The following is a 21,923-nucleotide window of genomic DNA, read 5'->3' as shown; positions in this document are numbered from 1 at the left end:
GTTTTTTTTTTACTAAGTGCCACAAAGGTTGGTTGCAGTATGTTTATTTGTTATTCTCTTTTCACGTATAAAATACATATTAAAAAAGTTTCATAATTATTTGTTGTTTTTTAATTATTATTGTAATATTGTACTGAATAACATACTCTCTCATGTTCATGCAATTTCGTTTTTTTTAATTGTATAGTTCTTTCTAACCTTGACAAATTTTATAAAACTTAATGAAATATAAACGTTAAAACAAACAGAATATGAGTACATAATGTTGTATTTTCTGTTCCCTTAGTTTTAGTTATTGTTTTTCCAAAACGGGTCTAAGAATTTTCAGATCAGAAATAGGAAAAAAATTTTGGCCCTAAAAGATATTGAAATTCATTATCCATAAAAACAACCCATCAACAGAATCAGTTAAACTAATATATTTTTTAAAATATTGACCCTTAAATTTATTTTAATTTTACCGGCCCAGAAACATAAGTTTTATGAACTTCTACTTAAATCGGTTCTGTGTTTGCCTGCTCGAACATCTTACGACGCCGCTTAATGTAAACATTATTTTTTAAGAAAATTGGCAATTTTAAGTAGTTTTTGATTTTTTTTTTTTAAAAATTTTCCCTTACATTTCCACAATATTTATTTCCATATTTTACTTTTTACTATTTTTGGTCTAATCCAATGAATTTTGTTTTGCTGGTCTAAGTTTCCATTTTTCCAAACTAAAATTCCATTTTTATTTGTGAGAAAGAAAAGTTTTCTAAGTAATTTCTAGTTATTTTTTTTTCAGAATTAACGAGAACATATCATTTATTAACCCAAATTTTTTTTTAAACGGCTGAACAAAATACTCCATAATTTCATATTAGGTATTAATTTTTTTTTTTTAACATCATTAGTTATTAATTCTTGTTTAATTTTAAAACTTGCTGTTTTGTTATATATATGAAAAAAGGACAATCCAAGAAAGTGAAAACTGGTCTTCAGGTCAGCAGGTCAGGTCTTCTTCCTGCAAAACTTCTCCAAAATAAACCTCAGAAATAGGGAAAGTTTCAATCTTTTCCCTTTTTTTCTTTCTCATTCTTCCTCCAAAATTCGTTGATTCCAGAGGGTGAAGAAGAGGAGAACTCGACTGACAGATTTGCCTCGTTCAGGTTTGGCCTCGAACACTCAGAAAATGAAAGGGGCAGGTGTTAAGAAGAAAACCCAGGTGGTGAACGACGATGGTGAGGCGGATACGGCGGTGGAAATCGCCGGAGATAGCCGGAAAATAAGCGGTGACGGTGGGTTTGGCAGTGAAGACGGCGGAGGAGGTGGAGGTGGAAGTGGAGAGTCGATTCTTCGCGAGATGGGTGATGATAGGCGTACGGAGGATGGGGAAGAAGAAGAAGAAGATGACGAGGATGAAGACGATGGAGGAGAAGATGAAGAAGAAGAAGAAAGAGGAGATGAAGGGAAAGAGGATAGGCTAAAGCTGGACGAAGGGTATTTCGAAATCGAAGCTATTCGTCGTAAGAGAGTTAGAAAAGTAAGCTCCTTTTTTCTGTTTTTTTTTTCAGAAAATGTGGTTTAAGATTAGTATCTTCACGTAGGTAACTTCTTTTCATTCTTTACATTGTTCATTTCTTATACATTGGTGTGAGAAATTGGCTGCTTTATGAATAATAATAATCCTAACAGAGCAGAAAATTTGCGTCTTTGAACTCTAGGAGAGAAAGGAATCGAAAAGTAGTTTATAAGTAAGCAGAGTTTGATCCTCAAGTTGTTATGTTGTAGGAAGAAAATGGTGATTTTGGTCGCCTTAATGCTTGATAACTTTGTCTTTCTGTTTTTGAGATTGATTGATTGACTCTGTCTCTTGGTTACTGGTTCTGCTTCTCTATTGAAATTGGATGGTGCTTTTGATGGATTACAGGGCAAGGTCCAGTATCTAATTAAATGGTGAGTTTTTCAAATTCTAGTCATTTCATATTTAAGTTAGCGTTCTTGATCAAACATATACTTTTCCATTGACATAAGTTGTAAACTCGGTTGTGAAAGGCGCGGGTGGCCGGAAACTGCCAACACATGGGAGCCTTTTGAGAATCTTCAGTCCATTGCTGATGTTATAGATGCATTTGAAGGAAGGTAAAGTGCATCTAATTTAGCTGTCATCTGATACTTTTTCGAATATATTTCCTTTTGTTAATGTATGTATTTGCTTTCTTGTTTCAAAGTTTGAGGCCAGGTAAGCCTGGTAGGAAGCGGAAGCGCAAATATGGAGGCCCTAATTCTCAGATGAAGAAGAAGCAGCATCGTGTAGCATCTACTTCACATGATGCTGCTGAGAAATCCGAATCTTCTACATCTCGTAACAACTCTAGCCTTCCCAATATTCCTGGTTCAGTCGACCTCAGTGGTTCGAGTCTACTAAAAGGAGATAGGGAAGCAAAGAATGCTTATGTATCCAACCAAGTCGAAGCTAACAGCGGGAGTGTTGGAATGGTGCGACAAGTTAGTTTGGTTGAAGAGGAGAAAGAATACGATCCGACACTCAACGAGCTAAGAGGACCAGTCGTTAACAGTAACGGTGCAGGATGTCCTCAAGGAGGGGGCATTGGTTCTGAAGGTGATAATGTAAGACCAAATGGCCTTCTCAAGGTTTATCCTAAGGAGCTTGATAAGAACAGAGGTGCTAAGCGGAGGAAGTCTGGTTCTGTGAAAAGATTCAAACAAGACGCATCCACAAGTAACAACCACACAACAACCACAGATCAGGATGTGACACCAGAATTGGCTACATTAGACTCTTTTGGTAGAATAGCGAGGATAGGGAATGAGTATCCTGGTGTGCTGGAAAATAATAGTTTATCTCAGAAAAGCAAGACAGAGGAATTAGCCATCATAAAGATCCTTAAACCAGTGAAGTTTTCTGCATCTGTAACAGACAATGTCCAAGACGTGTTGGTGACTTTTTCGGCGCTGAGGTTTGTCTCTTTGCTCTTTGGTCAATTTTTTCACATTTGAATTCAATTTTTTTTTTTTTACTTATTTGGCTACTCCTCATAGGTCTGATGGGAAGGAAGTGATGGTAGACAACAGATTTCTCAAAGCTCACAATCCTCTTCTGGTAAAGATAATCATTCGAGTTTTCTTTTGCATTTACTCTTTTCTTTTTTGCTTTGGTGCAATATTCTTCTGCATTTACTCATTTGGAAGATTCTAAAAACTTTCATGTTTTGTATTTTTGACGCTAGCTGATTGACTTCTACGAGCAACATCTCAAGTACAATCGCACCTGATTCATACCGAAAGAAGAATTTGTTTGTACACAGCACTTGTAGGTAGAAAAAGATTAGATGTTTTCTATTTATTTTTTATCTTGTGTAGCAAAGGAACGTGTAGAGTCGAGGTAGTGGCAAGTTTTGTTTGTATCGCGTTTTCTGGGAGGTTTCAGATTGTATTGTATCTCCTCGGGTTCCTTATGTTCACTTTCTATCATAGTAAATCTTGTCACTTGAACTTCTGCTGTTTTGTTTAGTGGAGATTTTGTTGAACTTGCTTGTTCAAAGATCAAGTTAATGACGAGTTGATGCTATCAAACTATATGGATCAATTGATAATATACTTTTGTATACAAAGTTACAGACCAACAACTTTTCACTCTCATGAAACATTTGGTTGATGTAATTTAAAATGTCGCTTTCGAGTTAAGGGAACAGGAATATTTTTGATCCTCTTGGGATTTGGCTGCTCCTCATGCATGAGCTCAGTTTCATATGGTCTTCGTTTTGGAACCCCTGCTTCATGTAATGCGTCTGAAATCTCCAAATCAGGATTGTGAATGTTCTCATAGTCATTAGAGAACCGTGGTGGGGCTGAGCTATTATGCTCCTGTAACATGTCTTTAAACGTTATGAGGTGCACCGCACATTTTTTAACCTCTCCAAGTGAGTTAAAAGAATCTCCTTCAGTGTTCTCGATTGAGAATTCGAACAGGGCTTCCTTGTAAGCTGCCATGGACATGCAGGTTCTGCTGAACAAGAGAAGGTGATCTGATCTAAAACACATGTTTGTGAAAGCTTCTGGATCAGGATACCATACTTCATCCATAACAACCAGCTCACAAGCTTCAGCATCTTTTAAAATACAAGAGCAGTGTATCTTCAGATCATTTATCGGGTACTGTCCATCGACTCCGATCATGATGCAGGCGGAAAATCCTAGAATGTCAGATGATGATAATGATACACTCTGGGGTAAGTGTATCCTCAGCGAAGGACCCATGACTTGGTGATTGAAGCAAGAAGGTACATCTCTTCCAGGAAAATAAGAGTGTTCTGGTTTTGCTGAGTCTAACTTCATGTTACGGTGAATGAGAATCTGCGCTGCTTGATCCAATTTGTAACAGTTGCTAGCGACAAGTTTGCGCAGGCAATACTGGTTGAAGCAACCTGAGATACTAACTAGGGATATGCAATCATGGGCGTAGATATACAATAGACCTCGTGGAAGCTCATCGGGCAATGCTTGAAGTCTCTGGCAATTGTTTAAATTCAGTCTGATCAACCTGGTGAGCCGTTTGATGCTTGGAGGGAGAAAGTCAAAATTGTTCCCACTCAAATCTAGTTCTAATAGATTCCATAAGTTGCCAACACTGCTAGGGATCTCTATCATGTTCATGTTGCTTAGGCACAGAGCTCTCAACTCATCAAACCTTGATAAGTGAGGACATAGAGAATGCAAACCTTCTGGATTATAGAAGCGATTCCCAATTGCTAAAACTTGAAGACGGGTAAGTCGTGCAATAGACCACGGAACTCTTTTTATAGCTGTTCCTCTGGCTTGAAGCACCTCGAGAGCTGTTAAATTACCAATATTTTCAGGCAGTTCCTTAATGCTGGTCCTATCTAAATCAAGCCACCTCAAGCAACTCATTGTCTGACAGATTTCTGGTGGAAAGCTCTCAAGTACAGAACAGCCAGAAAGCTTGAGCTTTTCAAGTGATCTTAGCTCAGAAATGCTTACCGGAAGAGATTTCAGTCTTTTATTTCCTGAAATATCCAAGGACCTAACCTGAGAGAGATTACAGATCCTTGCCGGAATTTCTTCAACTGATGTCTCAGATATACGCAGAACTTCTATGTTTGTGGCAACACGAGGGAACTCGTTAATATTAAGGCAACCAGACACTTCAAGAGTTTCAAGAGATGTGAGGTTATGTAATGTATCTGGGAGGTTCTCAAGATGTTTGCAACCGTTCAAATCCATGGATTTAAGTGAGACCAAGTGCCTTACAGAGCTTGGAAGAGTCCTGATACTCTGGCAATTTGACATATCCAATTCAACCAGACAAGAGAGACGGCTGATCGATGATGGCAGTTCCTCTATCTTTGTACTGCTCAGGTAGAGTCTTCTAGTATTCCAAGAAATTTCTGGGAACTGCATTAGGCTTGCGCATCCACTCATTCCAACTGTTTTAAGCGACTTCAAAGCGATTCCACTTGGAATGTTCTTGAGTTGCATGCAATTAGTCAAGTACAAAGAATAAAGTTTCTGAAGATTTTTGATAGATGGAGTAACCGCAGCCAAGCTTTGGCAGTAGGAAAGGTTTAGTTTCTCAAGATTTGTGGCTTTAGAGAGATCTGGAATTTCCATTAGGTATTTGCAACGAGAAAGATCTATCTTCTTCAATTTCCCAAGAGGCTGAAAAAATTTACATCAAATGATTTAGTTCAATAGCAAGTAGCCCCAAACAAAAAAAAATGATCTGCAGTTTCTGTGGAGACTTTACCTGGATTCCATTCCAAAGTTTTTCGAGATGGCTATTATTCATACAAAGCTCAACAAGAAACTCCGGATGAAATCTTGAAGGCATAGTCTTTAAAGGATATCCATCCCAGCGTAGATAACGAAGCTTGCGTGGGAGATAACTGAGACCATTAGGTAGCTTCATCCTGGTCTCTCCATCATATGAAATGTCATAGAAGTTGAGAAGCTTGAGATTAGACAATCCCTCGAAAGCTCGATCACTAGCAATTACCTCAGAAATTCCTGACAGGTTCAGGGACATTGCTTCAACAAGTTGTGTTCCCTATAAAATAGAAACGAAGAAGCTATCAAAACCCTTTACATGAAGATTCTGAAAAGGATAGGAGGAGAAGAGAAGCATAAGCAGATAACTTACAGAATTTTCTAACAGCAAATCACAGATATCTTCAGGATCCCATAAGAGCAACCGTTCAGCCGGTTTGTTAACTGCTAGTTGACGAACAAGTTCTCTACCCATCTGTGCAAGCAAATCATGCATCTTAATGCATCCATTTGATATGACTATCAAAGACTTCTCGGTGAGAACTGTGATACCGATTTCAGCGGCATAGCCACAAACACTCAGAAGTCTTGTGACATAACCAACATGCTTCATGTTATAGAAACATGATATGTAGAGAAAAATAGCCTTCTCTTGCTCATCCAATCCGTCGTAGCTAACTCTCAGAACTTCCATGATATCACTATGAGGGTAAATTTTAAGCCTAGCAAGAGTGCTTTCCCATTCTCTTTGGCTTCTTCGATAGAGGAAAGAGCCTAACACTCTTAAAGCCAGTGGAAGACCAGAAGCATAGTTAATAGCTTGAACTGATAATCCCCCAAACCCATGTGTTGTAGTCTCATTCCTGAAAGCATAGTGAGAAAAGAGCTGAAGAGCTTCTTTTTTGGGTAAACACTTCACTTTATACACCAAATCTATTCCATGAGAAACTAGCACATGTTTATCCCGTGTTGTCACGATAATTCTGCTTCCCGGGCCAAACCAATCAATCTCCTTCACCAATTCATTCAGTTGCTCAGATCTATCTACACCATCGAGAACAATCAGAACCCTTTTGTGTCTGAACCTTTCCTTTATTATGCTGGAACATGAAACCGAGCTCCACGCTTCTTTATCTCTCTCTCGAAACATTCTGCCTAAAAACTCCCCTTGTAAACGCCTAACTCCATGTCTGTTACAGACTTCCTTCACATTCTCCATGAAGCAATGAGCTTGAAAACGACATGAGAGTTGATTGTATAAGTATTTAGCAATCGTGGTTTTCCCGACTCCACCCATTCCCCAGATCCCTACCATTCGAACATCTTCGTCTTCTATAGACATCATAGACTGCAGAAAGTCCATATGGGGACTCATTTCAATCAACCCTTTTGAATCATCCATTGAAGCGGAAACCAATTTATCAGAAATGTCTTTAACAATCTTCTTAATCAGCTTTGACTCATCCCTCCTATACCATAAAAAAAGAAAATTCACCACTTTAGAAGTTTGAACACACCAATTAGGCTGCTAAACAAATATCTTAAAAACTTACCAATTCCGAGAATCTTCACCAGAGATTGCAGCTAATTTCGTCAAAGCTTCTTTCCATTTCCTCACTTTCTCCTTGTCACTGTGACTCTCAACATCCTTACCGAAACTCTCAGTCTGTCTTCTCACAACCGAAGGATCAACCTCGTAGAAAATGGGTACGACTGTCTGATCAAACGTATCTTTACATTCCATGATCTTCAAGAGCTCGTCTAAGCACCAGCTTGAAGCTGCGTAGTTTCTAGAGACCACGACGATGGCGAATCTGGAGCCCCTGATCGCATCTACAAGCTCTGGGGAGACTGATTTTCCTTTCTCCAGATCCAAATCGTCTCTGAACGCGTTGATCCCCATCCGATCAAGCTCGCAGAATAGATGGCTCACGAATGTTTTACGCACATCTTCTCCTCGAAAACTCACGAAAACGTCGGCTTTCCCGACGGCTGAAGAAGAATGATTAGCCATGGACTCTCTCTGAGCTCTACCACCAGAGAAGCCAATCCATCATCTTAAAAGATAACCTTTCAAATAAAGTCGACAGTTTTTTTGTCCTCCTTACTACATTAGTATAAACAGGTTTCTAATATCTTCCAGTGATTCTGAAAACCTGGAAACCATGAAAACGATATTCAGAGCTCAGAAGTCAAAGGTTCCAACTTTATAACGACGCGTGGCAGAGTCAAGAGTCAAAAATCAAAGCCTTTTGTCTTCATTGCTATGGCAGCGTACACACCTAAACGGTAAAATATCATCATCTAGTGATCCTCCCGATTCTGGAACCTTGAAATATCATTTTTACTCCAAAAAATGTTTCCAACATTCAAATCATACCATTCCCCAAAGACTTTCCGCAAAATCGCCAAAATTGTTAAAGAATGTATTTTATGGCATTTGACAAAAGTAGGAAATCTAAATACATAATGTGATTTAAAGTTTGGATTTTGGGTAGCGAAATAGAAACAATGGTACACAAGTTCTTGCGGGAAGTTTTAACCAATGTTGTAAAATCACTCAAGAAGGTGGTGAATCCAGTCCTTTACAATAACCGGTGAACCATACCAAGGTATGGTTTGGTCGTCTGAACCAACAGGCGAGTGGTAAACACCGTCGAAGCTAATATTAAGTGCACCTTCAAGATGAGCTGAAACCTCAGGGACCACTCCATCACCCCACACATCAGCTCTTCCACATACTTGCTTGTATCCTTGCCCTACAAACCGAGCACGCAAACTAGGCCCTGAAGAAACCTGTGAATCTCCCGTCTTGTTGCTTGCTATAGCAAGCTCTGAAATCGCTTCACCACCGTCGATTCCAACAGTCACATCGGAATCAACATCCACATTTGCATTGTTCACCAAAGGAGCTCCACGAATGTATCTACATATGAACTACCAATTCAGTATTCTAACTTAACGCATAGCTTTCGTACATTAATGGGTTTAGAAGAAACATTACCTCCCGGCGATGCAGACATATCTCAGCTCAGGAGTGTAAACAGCTTTTGCACAATTCTCTTCGACATAATAGAGAAGACCTCTTGTTTGATCTATTACCCCTGACTGTCCTCTCGGTGGTGGCCTAAACGAGATACAAAACCATGCGGCATGTGGTTATAAAAAACAATAGAAGCAACACCTCTTGAAAGGTCTAAAAGAGTAATTGGCATTTTTGTTACCTACAAGTGAGGCGTACCAAGTGTCAACAACAAGGAGATATCAGAGTTTCCGAATTCTTCCATGTAAACTCGAGCAAGCCATCCTCCAGCTGAGTGTCCAATCAAAGACAATCCTTGACCTGTAAGTGATGAAAAACTACCGTGTTTATGGTTTCCGCGATTCACAGCTAAACTAGGAGGTAAGTCTGATCCAGGAACACAAAGCAGCAGTTGGTTAGCTATCCTATTGTAATTGTACGTACTGAGATTTACCTTGAGCTAACTCCTTGGCTTCACGGACTGCATCATCAATTCTCTTCAAGTACCTGATCATCCACAAAACCAGACTCATCATCATTTGAAACCAGTCACGAACAAGTGATACATGCATAGAGCAATCCATACCAATCAAGAACAGGACGAGGTCGGAGAGTGCCGCGCCAGTAGGCTGGATCAACCAAACCAGCAGCATTTCTAAACCAATCGGGCCTTGATACAGCTGCAATCATTGCAGGAACACCGTACTCACCCAATGTTACCTTCAGCTTGTTGTAGTCTCCTGAATTGTTCCCTAGACCCTACAAAACCAATTCCACAAAGTACTCACATGAAACCCATAATGAAAACAAATAACACATAACCAAGTTTTAGACTTTAAAGAATTACAAGAGGAAAATGCAAAAAGTCGGTAAGCACGTAAAGAGTAGTAAGAAACAGAGAATTGATCCACGATTAAAAAAAAAAAAAATCTTTGATGGTGGAACCACACACTTTTCGCCATAGTTTTCTCAAACAGAAGAGACGAAGGAGGTGAATTACCGGGAGAATGACGGCGGGACGGGATTTGACGTCGCCGTCGGAAGAGGAGGAGGAGGATGGTGATGTGGCGACGGAGAAGCTTGGCCTCAGCCTGAGCGATGGAACAATCGCCGAGGCCATCCTTTTGTTCAGTGGATGTGAGCTCAAGCGGAGAAAGCTGGAGCTTAAAATCCACATGTTCTTGAGTATTTTTATTTATTTACAGAAGGCCCCCGATAATTTTAATTTTTATCACATTTAAGTACAAAACTCTTGAGGCAACTTTCTCTTCCTCATGGGTTTTTAAGAAGCAGGCAAAAGAAGAACACTGAAAAGAAAAACATTTTTCCAATTGAATCAAAATCCTCCTTTCTTAATTCTTATTCCCTTAACAAAAATGGCTTCTCTTTTTCAAGCGTGCTCTTCTTCTTCGGCTACGCCATTGCTTCTGGCGAAAAGGGTGTTTTCCTTAGCTTCATCGCCGTTTATCTTCACGAGCGGGCACAACATCCCTCGCCATTATAGCAGCTTCAGAGCATCCACCTCCGCGTCTGCGTCTGCGTCTGCGTCTACTTCAGTTTGTGTCGATTTAAAGGAGGTGAGAAGCACTGATTTGGTGAACTTGGAGTATGCAGAACTAAACCTCAAGTACAAGATATCTGAGGTATCTTCTCTCCATCCTCTCTTGATCTTTGTTGAATTTCCTCTCATTTTCCAGTATTTGGTTTCTGGGGATTGCTCTAATCTCGGATAATGTTTCTCTTCTGGTCCAATGTTTGTTCGAATTAGAGAGCTTCTCATCTTCATTGACTCTTCTACTAACGAGCTGGTCTATCACTATCTCTAGATTTTGGATATGATTAAGTAATCATTTGTGTTTCTTTGTTTTGTTTGCAGGAATTAGGTCATGTAAGAATCAGACAGCATGTTAATCCGCTCAGTTCCTCTTTCTCTGTAAGCTGATGATGTCTATATTTTTGTTTTGCAAACATGTGAAAGCTTTTTCCTTGATACTTGAAACTGCATAACTGACTGACACTGTTTCTTCTTCCTGATAGACGCCAGCTCCAGTTCCTGCTTGGGATGAAGTTTACAAGGATCCGTCGCTGCCTCTTATGGTGGATATTGGAAGTGGTAACTTGTGAGCTTACTTTAGACTTGAGGGACTTTTGTTTCTCTCTACTCCAAGCCTGGTCATTGTATTCTTCCGAGAGTTTATATATGCTTATGCATATTCTGTTCTCTTAGTTGAGCTATATTGCACACTAGTTCTCTTGGACACTTCTGGTGGAAAAGTTGGCATCTTTCTATGGAATTTGAAATTGATTTAAAAAAGAAAAAAAAACTCTCTCCTTTACATTTGTTCCTGGTCTTGCGCCTCTTTCATGCTTGAAGTTTGTTTCAATTTTAAAAACCAAAACTTTCGTATTCGATTTCCGTTCTTGCCTGTGCCTTGTATTAATGGTTTAGGATTTGGATTTCAGGTAGTGGCAGATTTCTCTTATGGCTAGCCAAAAAGAATGCTGAGTCAGGAAATTACTTGGGGTTGGAGATACGCCAGAAAGTATGGTTTGAGCTCCTTTTTTCAGTTTCCACTTTGCATTTGCTTTGGTTAATGCATTTCCGGTTACGTTGGCCTAAAGAAGTTCAATTTCTGACATTTCTTTGCAGCTGGTTAAGCGAGCCAACTTTTGGGTGAATGAGCTCGGGCTTTCAAACGTGTAATCTCTGGAAACCTTAGGAAGATCTTTAGAATACGCCTATGTTATACTCAGTTCTTTGATAAATATCTCTTGTGGATGGGTTTCAGACACTTCATATTTGCAAATGCTATGGTTTCCTTTGAACAACTTATATCAAGCTATCCTGGACCGTTGGAGCTTGTCTCAATCTTGGTAAGTGTGAAAATTTGTAAACATCTAAAAACCTATAATGTATCCTGTCCTGATCCAACTTCTTCTTTTGTGGGGTTTGAATTTGCAGTGTCCGGATCCTCATTTCAAGAAACGGCATCAAAAGAGACGTGTTGTCCAAAAGCCTTTGGTGAATTCCATTCTGCAAAACTTAAAACCAGGCGGGAAGGTAAAAGTGTTTGCCTAGCTATAAAAAGTTTTTTAAACTTTCAAAGCTTTATTTGCTGCAGTTTCGATTCTAAAACGAAATATATTCTTCGTTTTTGGGCTCTGCAACAGATCTTTGTGCAATCAGATGTGCTGGAAGTAGCTCAAGACATGAGAGATCAGTTAGACGAGGAAGCAAAGGTTCTTCGACACGTGGACACAGTCGACACAGAGGAAGGTTGGTTAATGGCAAACCCGATGGGTATACGAACCGAACGAGAGATTCACGCAGAATTGGAAGGTGCAAGAATCTACAGAAGACTATACCAGAAAGTTTAGCTTATATACATGATTCAAACAACAGTTTCCATCCAATTTGATCGTTGAGGGTTATCCAAATTAGTTTTGGTTTGGTTTAATTCGGTTTGGTATTTTCAGTTGTTTTAAAAGTCACGTCACGTGACTTTTAAATGATATCATAAATCTGTAATGGATTAGTGTGTTTTGACTAGAATCAGCCAATCAGGTAATCCAATACAGATTTTAAATATTTATAATTGGTTGAAAAGAAAAAAAACATTATAAAGGGCATATGATTTCAAGATATTGTAATAAATATATTATCTTGAAGAATTTTGTGGAAAATAGAAGGGATAAATAAAAGGAAGCGCGTAGCGTGGAAACTACGGTTCGATCTCGATCACGATCAGCAGCGTCTCAGGCGTTTCCTCGCTTCGAGAAAGTATTATATGCAGACGACGACGTCGTCATCTTAAGTGGCGATTTCGCACTTCTTGAGAATTTCGAAATCAAATCAACTCTCTTTCTTTCGTTTCTGGGCAGTTCGCGAGAATCAGAAAACCCTCAAGCTTGGTACGCACATCTTTGATCTTTTTTTTTGTTTTTCAATCTTGTGATATGGGAATTTTCTTTGTGTTGTTTTACATTGAAATATACTTTTGTTATGTCCATGTGGAACATGTATGTTTCTTCGAGCCTCAAACGAAACAGATAATGAAGTTTGGTTATGGGACTTTATGAAATCCTAGAAACCAGTGCTCTTAACCTCGAATGTTTCAAAGTTTTTGATTCTTTTTGTTCGTTAAAAGAAGTATTTTTATGTGTGGAATTGAGAAACTGGATTTGAACGTTGTTGTGAACGACTTGTACTCTCCATATTATATTGATAGAAGAAAAAAAAAGAAGTACTATGAACATGTTCTATCCAGTTTTCCTTCTTTAACATCACATCATTTTCGATTTGTCTCTTGATTCATTCTCTCCTGAGGTTAAGTCTTCTTTTACTGGCATTTAGCTTGGTAATTGGTAATTAGAATAGATACCAACTTTCACTTAGCCCCTTATTAGTGCTCACACAACTTTTTTTCTTTGCCAAACACATCTAATTGTCACTCGGAGCTGTGCTTCAAAGTATCTGTTTTGCTTCATAATCTAACGCCAAGGTGTTTTATTCTTTACAGTGTAGTAACCGTTTTCTTTAAAACTGAAGTGTGAAAAAAATGGGAAAAGATCAGCATAATCACAATGACAGAGGATTCTTCCACCACTTAGCAGGATTTGCAGGGGGACACTACCCACCTCACGGTCACGGTTATGGTCATCATGGTCACGGTTATGGAGCTCCTTATCCATACCCTCCTCCTCCTCCTCCTCATGGCTACCCACCAGTTGCTTATCCTCCACACGGTGGTTACCCTCCAGCCGGTTATCCTCCAGCTGGTTATCCTCCACCCGGTTATCCTCCTCACGGTTATCCCGGTCCATCTCATCACTCTGGTAATTTCAATCTCAACATTTGCATAATTCCTCCACATTTAGGCTTTGGATTGTTTTGTTCGTGTTTGCTTCTAGTTCTATATATGTTTAGTGTGTATTCTGTTTTCTTTTTCCAAATGAGCCAACATATTTTAGAATCTTTAAACGCAAAAGATGGCATTTTTAAGACCTAAAGATGAGGAAAAAGCAACTTAATGGTACAGGACATCACCATGGAGGTATAGGAGGGATTATAGCAGGTGGTGTGGCTGCGGCAGCTGCACACCATATGTCTCACCACGGACACTATGGTCACCATCACGGTCACGGTTATGGCTACGGCTATCACGGTCACGGTAAGTTCAAACACGGCAAATTCAAGCACGGAAAATTCGGAAAACGCTGGAAACATGGCATCTTTGGGAAGCACAAGGGCAAGTTCTTCAAGAAATGGAAGTGATTCTTTTGTTTTCCAAAAGATTGATCCAATTCAGAGGCTATAACATTATCATTACCTAACAATAAATATTAAGTCTCTGTAAAAAATTACTTAGTTATTGTGAGCCTTGGAGGTTAGAAAGTCATGATCGTTCTTTCTTGGTTTGGTTTCATGAAGCTTTTGTTTTTACATTAGCATGTATAAAGTTTGCTCCTTTTGGTAGTCAGAAACTGAGAACCACTTGTTTGAAAACGACCGACTCTTAGATATTTATGGAGTATCTTCACTAAACCTTTTTTTTTTCTTTTCTTCCCTTTTCTTTTGTAGTGAAGCATGATTAAGATTGGTTTCGTTAATACTTATCCACTTTCTGTCTATTGGGTAAATTGTTTCTTGGTTTGGTTGAAGATATTCTATTAAGTAATCTTGATTTATATATATAGAGAGAGTATTAGATGCTTTTGAGTTTGCTGCCAACTTAGGAAATAACAAAGTAGAAAGATAAAAATGCCAAAAGATGGGCAGAAGAGAACATTATCCCCCCAACCTGCCAGCTAGTTTTAATTTTACTTTTAGCTACTAATTTTATATGACAAAAATGACTCAATAATTTCTCTATATGCATTGCGATACTTGATGACTCTATAATTTGTCACGATAATCAGATGCATAGGACTATTAAATTATAAAACAAAAAGATAAGGCTAGTACACAAACTTTGAATTGGATTAGGTTATTTAGTCTAATGATATACTACTATTGTTTAGTTGACTGAGGTATCGTTGTAAATGTTAAGTTTCACTCCTATGGCCACTACATTCTGAATTTAAATGAAATTTTATTACGATGATGACATTTCTTAGCGTTTGGTCCCTATCTAAATTATGTAGTTGTTACACAATACACAAATTGAACATGACAAAAAATTAGTTGAACCAAAATTTGACCTTGTTCATTTATCTAAACTTCCATGGATGCTTGCTGACAATATCTATGTATATATTAACAGCTTCTTGAACGTTAAGAGTTTGGATTTGTAACGAATATATCAAAACAAAATAATTTAAGAAAAATATTCGGGAGATATAGAAAATGAGGAAAATTATTGTATTTTAGCTCTGAACTCTTAGAATTACACCATCTCTTGTAGACTTGTAAATGTATTTGTCTAAAACAGTCTTGAGAATTTTTTTATTTAGAATGAATTGTCTTAAGGAACGTTTACAGAAATTCCAAAAAAAGACGTTAAAGAGAAATATCCAATTTTGGAAGTCTTTCGAATTCAGATCAATGGAAGGACAAGAAACTACAAAACGACTAGATTCTATATTTGTCAGCTCCAAAGTCGTTCAAGAACACACAGAAGAAGAAAAAACAATTCAAGACGAACAAAGCGTATTAATTACGATTTGTGTTTTCATAATCAAGTGTCCTAATAATCTAGAATGGCCTGCCCGAAGATGATGCAAACAAACCTTTTAAAGCAAAAAAGAAGAGCATTTAGTGCATAAAATGCTATTTGAGGGAGAATCATGAAAAGAAGGGCTTATATATAACGAGAAAAAACAAAGATAATTGACAAACTCGCAGACATGATTTTGACTTCCTATTAATCAAAAATATCAAAAATGATTACTTTCGGATGCATCTTCTTCTTTTCACCACTGTAAGTCTGTAATAATTAAACAGAATTATAGATTCGACGAATATTTAGACCGAGGCAACAACAAAAAACAGTTATCAAATAAAAGTTTTAAATGGTGCAAAATACATGACAATCGGAAACATTTTTATTTGCGATATCCATGCATTTCACTGAAAAAAAAAAAACACGAGAATAAGATTGGATACTCTCTAGAAATGTTTTAAAAGTATTATAATTCAGAGAATCTAGACATGGTTGGTTTTCTTTCATAAAAAATGAAGAAGAAGGTAATATAGTAGTAATTTAAAAGAGAAAGAGGGCAAAAGAAGTGTGAGATTGATGAAGTAGATGACAGGAAGAGGCACATGTCGAAGATGTCAGCTCCTCGAAAACCCATCTCTATCCCTTTCCTTCTTTGCGGCTCTTTTTTAATATTTTTTAATCAGTTACTATGATTTTTATTTCATTTTCCTATTTAGAGAAACTTGGATGTTTCTTTTTTCCATCAATTACTATTTGTCGTGCGAAGAAGTAAATTTGTTTATTATGAATATAAATAAAAGATTAAAATACTTTGTAGTGATGATGAAAATGACGGGAAAAAAATTGAACATAAGATATTTTATGGTTTTTAGATATTTCATTTCTTGAGATATGTTTACATATACATGTAGATATAACTTGATTATTCTGACTAAATTGTTAATATTTTTTTTTTAAAAAAACAACATTCAAGATTTAACTTTTAAGTATTCATATAATAATTTTAAAAATTCGATGTCCACCTCTACTGGACTACTACTGCATTATTCATCAAATACTTGTAATATGAGATGAAAATAATTGTAGTTGCATTCTTTTTTTTTTGTTTGAACAGCTTGTAGTTGCATTCTTAAAACAAATCTAATAAAATAGAGTGGACAGTTGGGATATGAAGTCAGGCTTATGTGTCTGAAAGTGATTAGATTATTTTTTGCTTTTCGTCATTTCTTCTTATTTGTTGTAAATATTGAATGGAAAAGAAGAGGAGAAACATGGCTCCAGCTGTATTCACGTACCCATCCCTCTCTAGTTTATAAATTTTGTCTATTCATAAATTTCTTAATTTTTGTGATTTCATTCAAAATACGAAAATTGTAAAATATTCAGATGGTATATTGTTTTGTTATAAATTTATTATACTCCAAATTGACTTCCATCGCATTATTATTATTTGTTTTCCACCAAACACTATGAACCTACCTCTAGTTCAATAATTCGACTGCGTGAAGTTATTGTTGATAAAAATAATGGACAGCTATTTATTTAAGAGATTACTCTTCTTCTTACTTATTACTTAATATTTTGGAGGATGGGTCTATTATTCTGCTAAAAATTAGGTATAAATATTGGATGATTTGGATCATGTTGACTGTTGAACATATATATACAATTGATAACAGTTTCAATATATTTGATTAGTTTAAATATGTAGAAGTTAAAAACATAAATCATACTTTTCTGAAATATACGAAGATATAGAATCATTAGTTTATTTTTGACCGATGATTTTTTTTTAAAATGATGTGATAGAATATGAGTGGACATTTTTTAAGTATTATTTCCCATAAAAACTTTGGCACTAAAATATATCTAAAAATTTTCTTTTAAATACTGAAAAAAAAATAAGTTGGTTTTTATAATTGATTACATATTACAATCTTAACTATATACACTAACATATTGTTTGTTAACCTTTTTCGAATCTTAGTATATTTTTATGTTAAATAATAAGTAGAATTATTCTCAAATTATGAGAATTATGAGCTTACTGTAAGAAAACTTATCACTTTATAAACTTCTTTAATACAAAAAATTGATTTTTTCCCTTAATCCTTTATTTTACAGATTATAGTCGAATAAAATACATTACATATTTTGGAGTTAAGACTTAGGACCAATGAAAAGCCAAAATTATTGTTGTACGTAGACGCTAAAAGGATAAAAGAGAAAGATAATTGCATTTAGGAACAAAAATAGAAACCCTTTTTGCGTTTATATTCTCCCCGTCAATTTCGTAGCGAATATCACAATTTTCTTCCGGGGTAGAATATTTACTTACACAGCGAACGAGAGAGAAAAGAGAAGAGAAGAAAAGTTTCTCTCTTTGTGCTCTGTGAAACCAAAATTGAAATCCCATCGTAATCATAAATCTCCGTTTTTTCTACGAATTACGTTTCCTCTCTCTTGATTCCACCATTTCACTATTTCGCATTTTTTCTTCCCCAGTTTGGTAAACTTTTTAAAAGTTTTTGGTTTGCGAGAGGAAACAGGATTTTGAAGGGTCTAGCTTTCTTGGGATCCATCAGATTGTGTTGAAAATAATGTTTACGGGTTTAAACAGGTTTGTATCAAACTTACTATTTTGTTTCTTTCTCTTTTGCTCATTTTGGTAACTCCTAATTCCATATAGTTTGTAGCTTTCTTCTGCTACGATTCATTGCCATATTAAATTTTAGCTCTTTTCATTTGATTTTGTTCTCTCTCCGCTTATTTGTTTTTATCTTGACTTCAATTGGTTTTGGCTTGTTCTTTGATGACACTAGCTTATATACAGCTTGAGTTTCTGCTAATTTAATGAAGTTCGTCGTCTGTTGTTGTTTAATTTTAAGTAATTCGATCTCTTAGAGCTGTAGCTTGAGTTTACAAATGGTAAAGTCGTGTGGTTTTTTGTTCTTGGAGCTTAGCTCAAGACTGGTAAAAGAACAACATTGACCATCATTCAGTGAGGACCAATTCAAATCTGGTTACTTAAGGACTTGATTTTGGTGCAAGTAATAGCTATTTTAATCCTGTCTCTATCTGCTTCTGCTGGCTAAGGAATTCCACTTTAAGGAATTTCATATTTTCATTGTGTTTTCAGTTTCTGTTAATATTGGATTGGATGAAACTAACTTTATCTTAATCTCTTTTGTCTCTGGTGTTGACTTGTCAGGTTGATTGATCATACCACTATGGGGAAACATTTCTGACATTCAATGGATCCCCAAGCTTTTATCCGCCTTTCAGTAGGCTCTCTTGCCTTAAGAATCCCCAAGGTCCTCTTAAACTCTTCTTCAAGATCTGACGAGAAGAAGAACTTTTCTTCCCAATGCTCTTGCGAAATAAAACTCAGAGGCTTTCCTGTTCAGACAACGTCTATCCCTTTGATGCCGTCCCTAGATGCAGCTCCTGACCATCACAGCATTTCCACAAGCTTTTATCTTGAAGAATCTGATTTAAGAGCTCTCCTGACCCCTGGATGCTTCTATCAACCTAATGCTCACTTGGAAATTTCGGTTTTTACGGGTAAAAAGAGTTCGCATTGTGGGGTTGGTGCTAAAAGACAGCAGATTGGGATATTTAAGTTGGAGGTCAGTCCGGAATGGGGACAAGGAAAACCAATGATTCTCTTCAATGGCTGGATTGGTATTGGAAAGAACAAGAGAGATGGTGGTGCAGAGCTTCATTTGAGAGTGAAGCTTGATCCTGATCCTCGATATGTATTCCAGTTCGAGGATGTTACTACTTTGAGCCCTCAGATAGTTCAGCTTCGTGGCTCGGTCAAGCAACCTATCTTCAGTTGCAAATTTAGCCGAGACAGGTGACATTTGGTTTCTCCTTAATTGTACATACTCGTCTCTCTGTGCTTTATCAACTTAGTTACTGATGGGCTTTTGATTTCTTTAGGGTGTCACAGGTTGATCCGTTGAATGGATACTGGTCAAGTTCAGGCGATGGAACCGAGCTTGAGAGTGAGAGACGTGAGAGAAAAGGATGGAAGGTGAAGATACATGATCTCTCTGGCTCTGCAGTTGCTGCTGCTTTCATAACAACTCCTTTTGTGCCATCCACTGGCTGTGATTGGGTCGCCAAGTCCAACCCTGGTGCTTGGCTTGTGGTCAGGCCTGACCCATGCCGACCCAATAGCTGGCAGCCATGGGGAAAGCTCGAAGCTTGGCGGGAACGCGGGATCAGAGACTCTGTATGTTGCAGGTTCCATCTCCTGTCAAACGGGCAAGAAGTTGGAGATGTTTTAATGTCGGAAATTCTCATCAGCGCTGAGAAAGGCGGCGAATTTTTAATCGACACGGATAAACAGATGCTAACGGTTGCAGCTACCCCAATTCCTAGCCCACAGAGTAGCGGAGACTACTCGGGTTTGGGACAGTGTGTCTCCGGAGGCGGGTTTGTGATGAGCTCGAGAGTGCAAGGGGAAGGGAAAAGCAGCAAGCCTGTTGTGCAATTGGCTATGCGGCATGTAACCTGTGTAGAAGATGCAGCCATTTTCATGGCGCTTGCTGCAGCTGTTGATCTTAGTATTCTGGCTTGTAAACCGTTCAGGAGGACGAGCCGGAGAAGGTTCCGGCATTACTCATGGTGATTAAAAGGAAGTTTCTTTTTGTGGGTTTTTTCATTGTACAGTTTTTGAATTTGACCCAAGTCATTGTATTAGGAAGAAACTGGCTTAAGATTAAGAAATTTTAACTCTTCTCAGAATCAAACCAAATTCATAATATCAAAGGAATCAGACAAGAACTGAGTAGATAAAAGTCTTTAAAGCAACTAAAACAGAAGTGAAGATTCTAGTATCATAAAAAGATGAAAAACAACAAAACTGAGGGATAATGAAAAGGCTTTAACTAAACCCTTAGTTCTTCTTATCGTCTCCAACATCAATCTTCTTCTTCTTCGCCGTGGCTTGAGAATACAAGAAGGTACCGAAAATCGCAATGGCTGATCCAAGAGCATTCAGAGGCCTAACAGGATTCCTAAAAACAATAACCGTGGAGACAATCACCACGACTCTCTTCATCGTGTTCCCTACAGAGAAAGTCAATGGACTGATCTCGTCGAGCGCCTGATAAGAAGATTGGTTGTACAAATGGTAGAAGACACCAGAGAGCAAAACCCAAATGTAAAACGTTGACGGTTTCCCAACAGATGCAATGGCTTTATGGTAACCCTGAACCCATTGTGATCCTTCAACGAAAATCGCCACAGGAAACAGATAAACCAGAGAGAGGATACTGATCCAGCCGTAAAGATTCAGTCCATCAATCTCTTTGAAACTCTGAAGACTTCGCTTAGAGTAAATGTTTCGTAAGACGAAACCAACGTTACTGATCATAGCTCCTGATAAGCCACCTAAATTGAAAGAGACCTCAGTGACTGCAGCCAAAGAACAACCCATAACGATTGGGAGAATGGATAACCAGACGGCTAACGGGTACGAATCGCCGAGGAAAGACGAGAAAATGACTGAGAAGACAGGCTCTGCTGATTTGATGACATGAGTGAAAGAAACAGCGACTTTGGAGAAGGAGACACAAGCTGAGATGTGTCCGATTGTGTGGAACAATGCAGGGCCGAGTAGAGCGATGATGAAAGGTTTGGAGATTTTAGGGCAAGGGTAAAGCTTGAAGGACCATAAGACGAGCATCCAGATAGAACCTGCGAAGAGCTGAAACGAAGCGAGAAGCCATGGATAAGGGAAGACATTGAGTGCCTTTTTGTTGAAGATGTTGAAGACGATGTTCTGGAAATACCAAAGGCCGAACACGATCCCTAGCTGAAGATTCTTCGCTTTCTTCTCCTTCTTCTCAGCTTCGCCGGAATCGGAGTCTGGACTCGGGTCAGATGACCCAGCTGCAGCGATGGATCTGGGTCTTCTCGAGAACGACCCAGCTGGGGTTTTCGGGTTAGTGAGTGAAAGTAAGGATTTTTTAGCGGCGGAATCGCGAATCTGAAGATTGGGGATCGGTGAAAGCCCTAGAGGGTATCTGCAGCTGAAGGGTTTATCGCCGGTGACGAGAAGAGCAGATAGACGGGTCGGGTTTTGCCGGGTCTTGTGGAGAAGACCCGGGTTTAGGGAAGCAGATAGATTCAGGGAGATCATTGCTCACGAACACAGAGAGACAGAGAGAGAGAGAGAAAAGAGATAGCTTTTTCTTGGCTAGAGGTCGTCGTCGGCTCTGGACCAAACGTCAGAGATCCGTTGGGAAATACAAAATTTTTGAAAGCTCTGTTCTTGGACTTTGCGTCTCCTTCGAATATTGTACCCACCTTATTTTTTATTCCAGTGATTGTACTCACATTCTAAAGTAATCTTTTTTGGTACTCTTTGTTTTAACATCAAACTCATTTCATAACATTTTCTTTGTCACCCAAACATAGTTTTTTTGGGGGGTTAAATG

General features: G+C 38.1%; 7 protein-coding genes across 8 annotated transcripts; 4 read left to right on the top strand and 3 right to left on the bottom strand.

Annotated features, from left to right (window-relative positions):
- The first annotated feature begins 986 nt into the window (after positions 1–986).
- Positions 987–3,572, top strand: LOC18019628 (chromo domain-containing protein LHP1). Its single transcript, XM_006400248.2, has 6 exons — positions 987–1,522; positions 1,910–1,935; positions 2,035–2,121; positions 2,211–2,960; positions 3,043–3,103; positions 3,231–3,572. Exons 1-6 carry the CDS (start codon positions 1,172–1,174, stop codon positions 3,273–3,275), a joined length of 1,320 nt encoding a protein of 439 aa, XP_006400311.1. The 5' UTR covers positions 987–1,171; the 3' UTR covers positions 3,276–3,572.
- On the bottom strand, positions 3,570–7,879 carry LOC18019627 (protein SUPPRESSOR OF npr1-1, CONSTITUTIVE 1). The gene is made up of 4 exons (XM_006400247.2): positions 7,341–7,879; positions 6,161–7,256; positions 5,768–6,067; positions 3,570–5,679 (listed from the first exon to the last, which is right to left on the bottom strand). The coding sequence occupies exons 1-4, from the start codon at positions 7,799–7,801 to the stop codon at positions 3,640–3,642; spliced, it is 3,897 nt and encodes a 1,298-aa protein (XP_006400310.1). The 5' UTR covers positions 7,802–7,879; the 3' UTR covers positions 3,570–3,639.
- Positions 7,880–8,201: 322 nt separating this feature from the next.
- Positions 8,202–9,943, bottom strand: LOC18019626. The gene is made up of 6 exons (XM_006400246.2): positions 9,810–9,943; positions 9,396–9,568; positions 9,264–9,316; positions 9,016–9,130; positions 8,792–8,914; positions 8,202–8,713 (listed from the first exon to the last, which is right to left on the bottom strand). The coding sequence occupies exons 1-6, from the start codon at positions 9,927–9,929 to the stop codon at positions 8,344–8,346; spliced, it is 954 nt and encodes a 317-aa protein (XP_006400309.1). The 5' UTR covers positions 9,930–9,943; the 3' UTR covers positions 8,202–8,343.
- Positions 9,944–10,150: 207 nt separating this feature from the next.
- On the top strand, positions 10,151–12,390 carry LOC18019625 (tRNA (guanine-N(7)-)-methyltransferase). Its single transcript, XM_006400245.2, has 8 exons — positions 10,151–10,452; positions 10,686–10,742; positions 10,847–10,922; positions 11,273–11,352; positions 11,460–11,509; positions 11,599–11,683; positions 11,772–11,870; positions 11,981–12,390. Exons 1-8 carry the CDS (start codon positions 10,186–10,188, stop codon positions 12,185–12,187), a joined length of 921 nt encoding a protein of 306 aa, XP_006400308.1. The 5' UTR covers positions 10,151–10,185; the 3' UTR covers positions 12,188–12,390.
- Positions 12,391–12,487: 97 nt separating this feature from the next.
- LOC18019624 (glycine-rich protein A3) lies at positions 12,488–14,285 on the top strand. The gene is made up of 3 exons (XM_006400244.2): positions 12,488–12,721; positions 13,330–13,645; positions 13,849–14,285. Exons 2-3 carry the CDS (start codon positions 13,369–13,371, stop codon positions 14,082–14,084), a joined length of 513 nt encoding a protein of 170 aa, XP_006400307.1. The 5' UTR covers positions 12,488–12,721; positions 13,330–13,368; the 3' UTR covers positions 14,085–14,285.
- Positions 14,286–17,793: 3,508 nt separating this feature from the next.
- LOC18019683 lies at positions 17,794–20,216 on the top strand. 2 transcript variants are annotated; one of them, XM_006400242.2, is made up of 3 exons: positions 17,794–18,091; positions 18,683–19,330; positions 19,417–20,216. In XM_006400242.2, the coding sequence occupies exons 2-3, from the start codon at positions 18,726–18,728 to the stop codon at positions 20,108–20,110; spliced, it is 1,299 nt and encodes a 432-aa protein (XP_006400305.1). In that variant the 5' UTR covers positions 17,794–18,091; positions 18,683–18,725; the 3' UTR covers positions 20,111–20,216. The 2 variants fall into 2 exon arrangements, with proteins under 2 accessions (XP_006400305.1, XP_024011653.1); XM_024155885.1 differs by lacking the exon at positions 17,794–18,091 and adding an exon at positions 18,311–18,472.
- On the bottom strand, positions 20,206–21,727 carry LOC18019623 (xylulose 5-phosphate/phosphate translocator, chloroplastic). The gene has a single exon (XM_006400243.2). It carries the CDS (start codon positions 21,623–21,625, stop codon positions 20,378–20,380), a length of 1,248 nt encoding a protein of 415 aa, XP_006400306.1. The 5' UTR covers positions 21,626–21,727; the 3' UTR covers positions 20,206–20,377.
- Between the last annotated feature and the right edge of the window lie 196 nt (positions 21,728–21,923).

This window comes from Eutrema salsugineum, unplaced genomic scaffold (assembly GCF_000478725.1).
Source record: "Eutrema salsugineum unplaced genomic scaffold, Eutsalg1_0 scaffold_2, whole genome shotgun sequence".
Taxonomy (NCBI): Eukaryota; Viridiplantae; Streptophyta; class Magnoliopsida; order Brassicales; family Brassicaceae; genus Eutrema; species Eutrema salsugineum.
The sequence above is the reverse complement of the archived record's forward strand: the minus strand, read 5'-3'. Positions and strand labels throughout refer to the sequence as shown.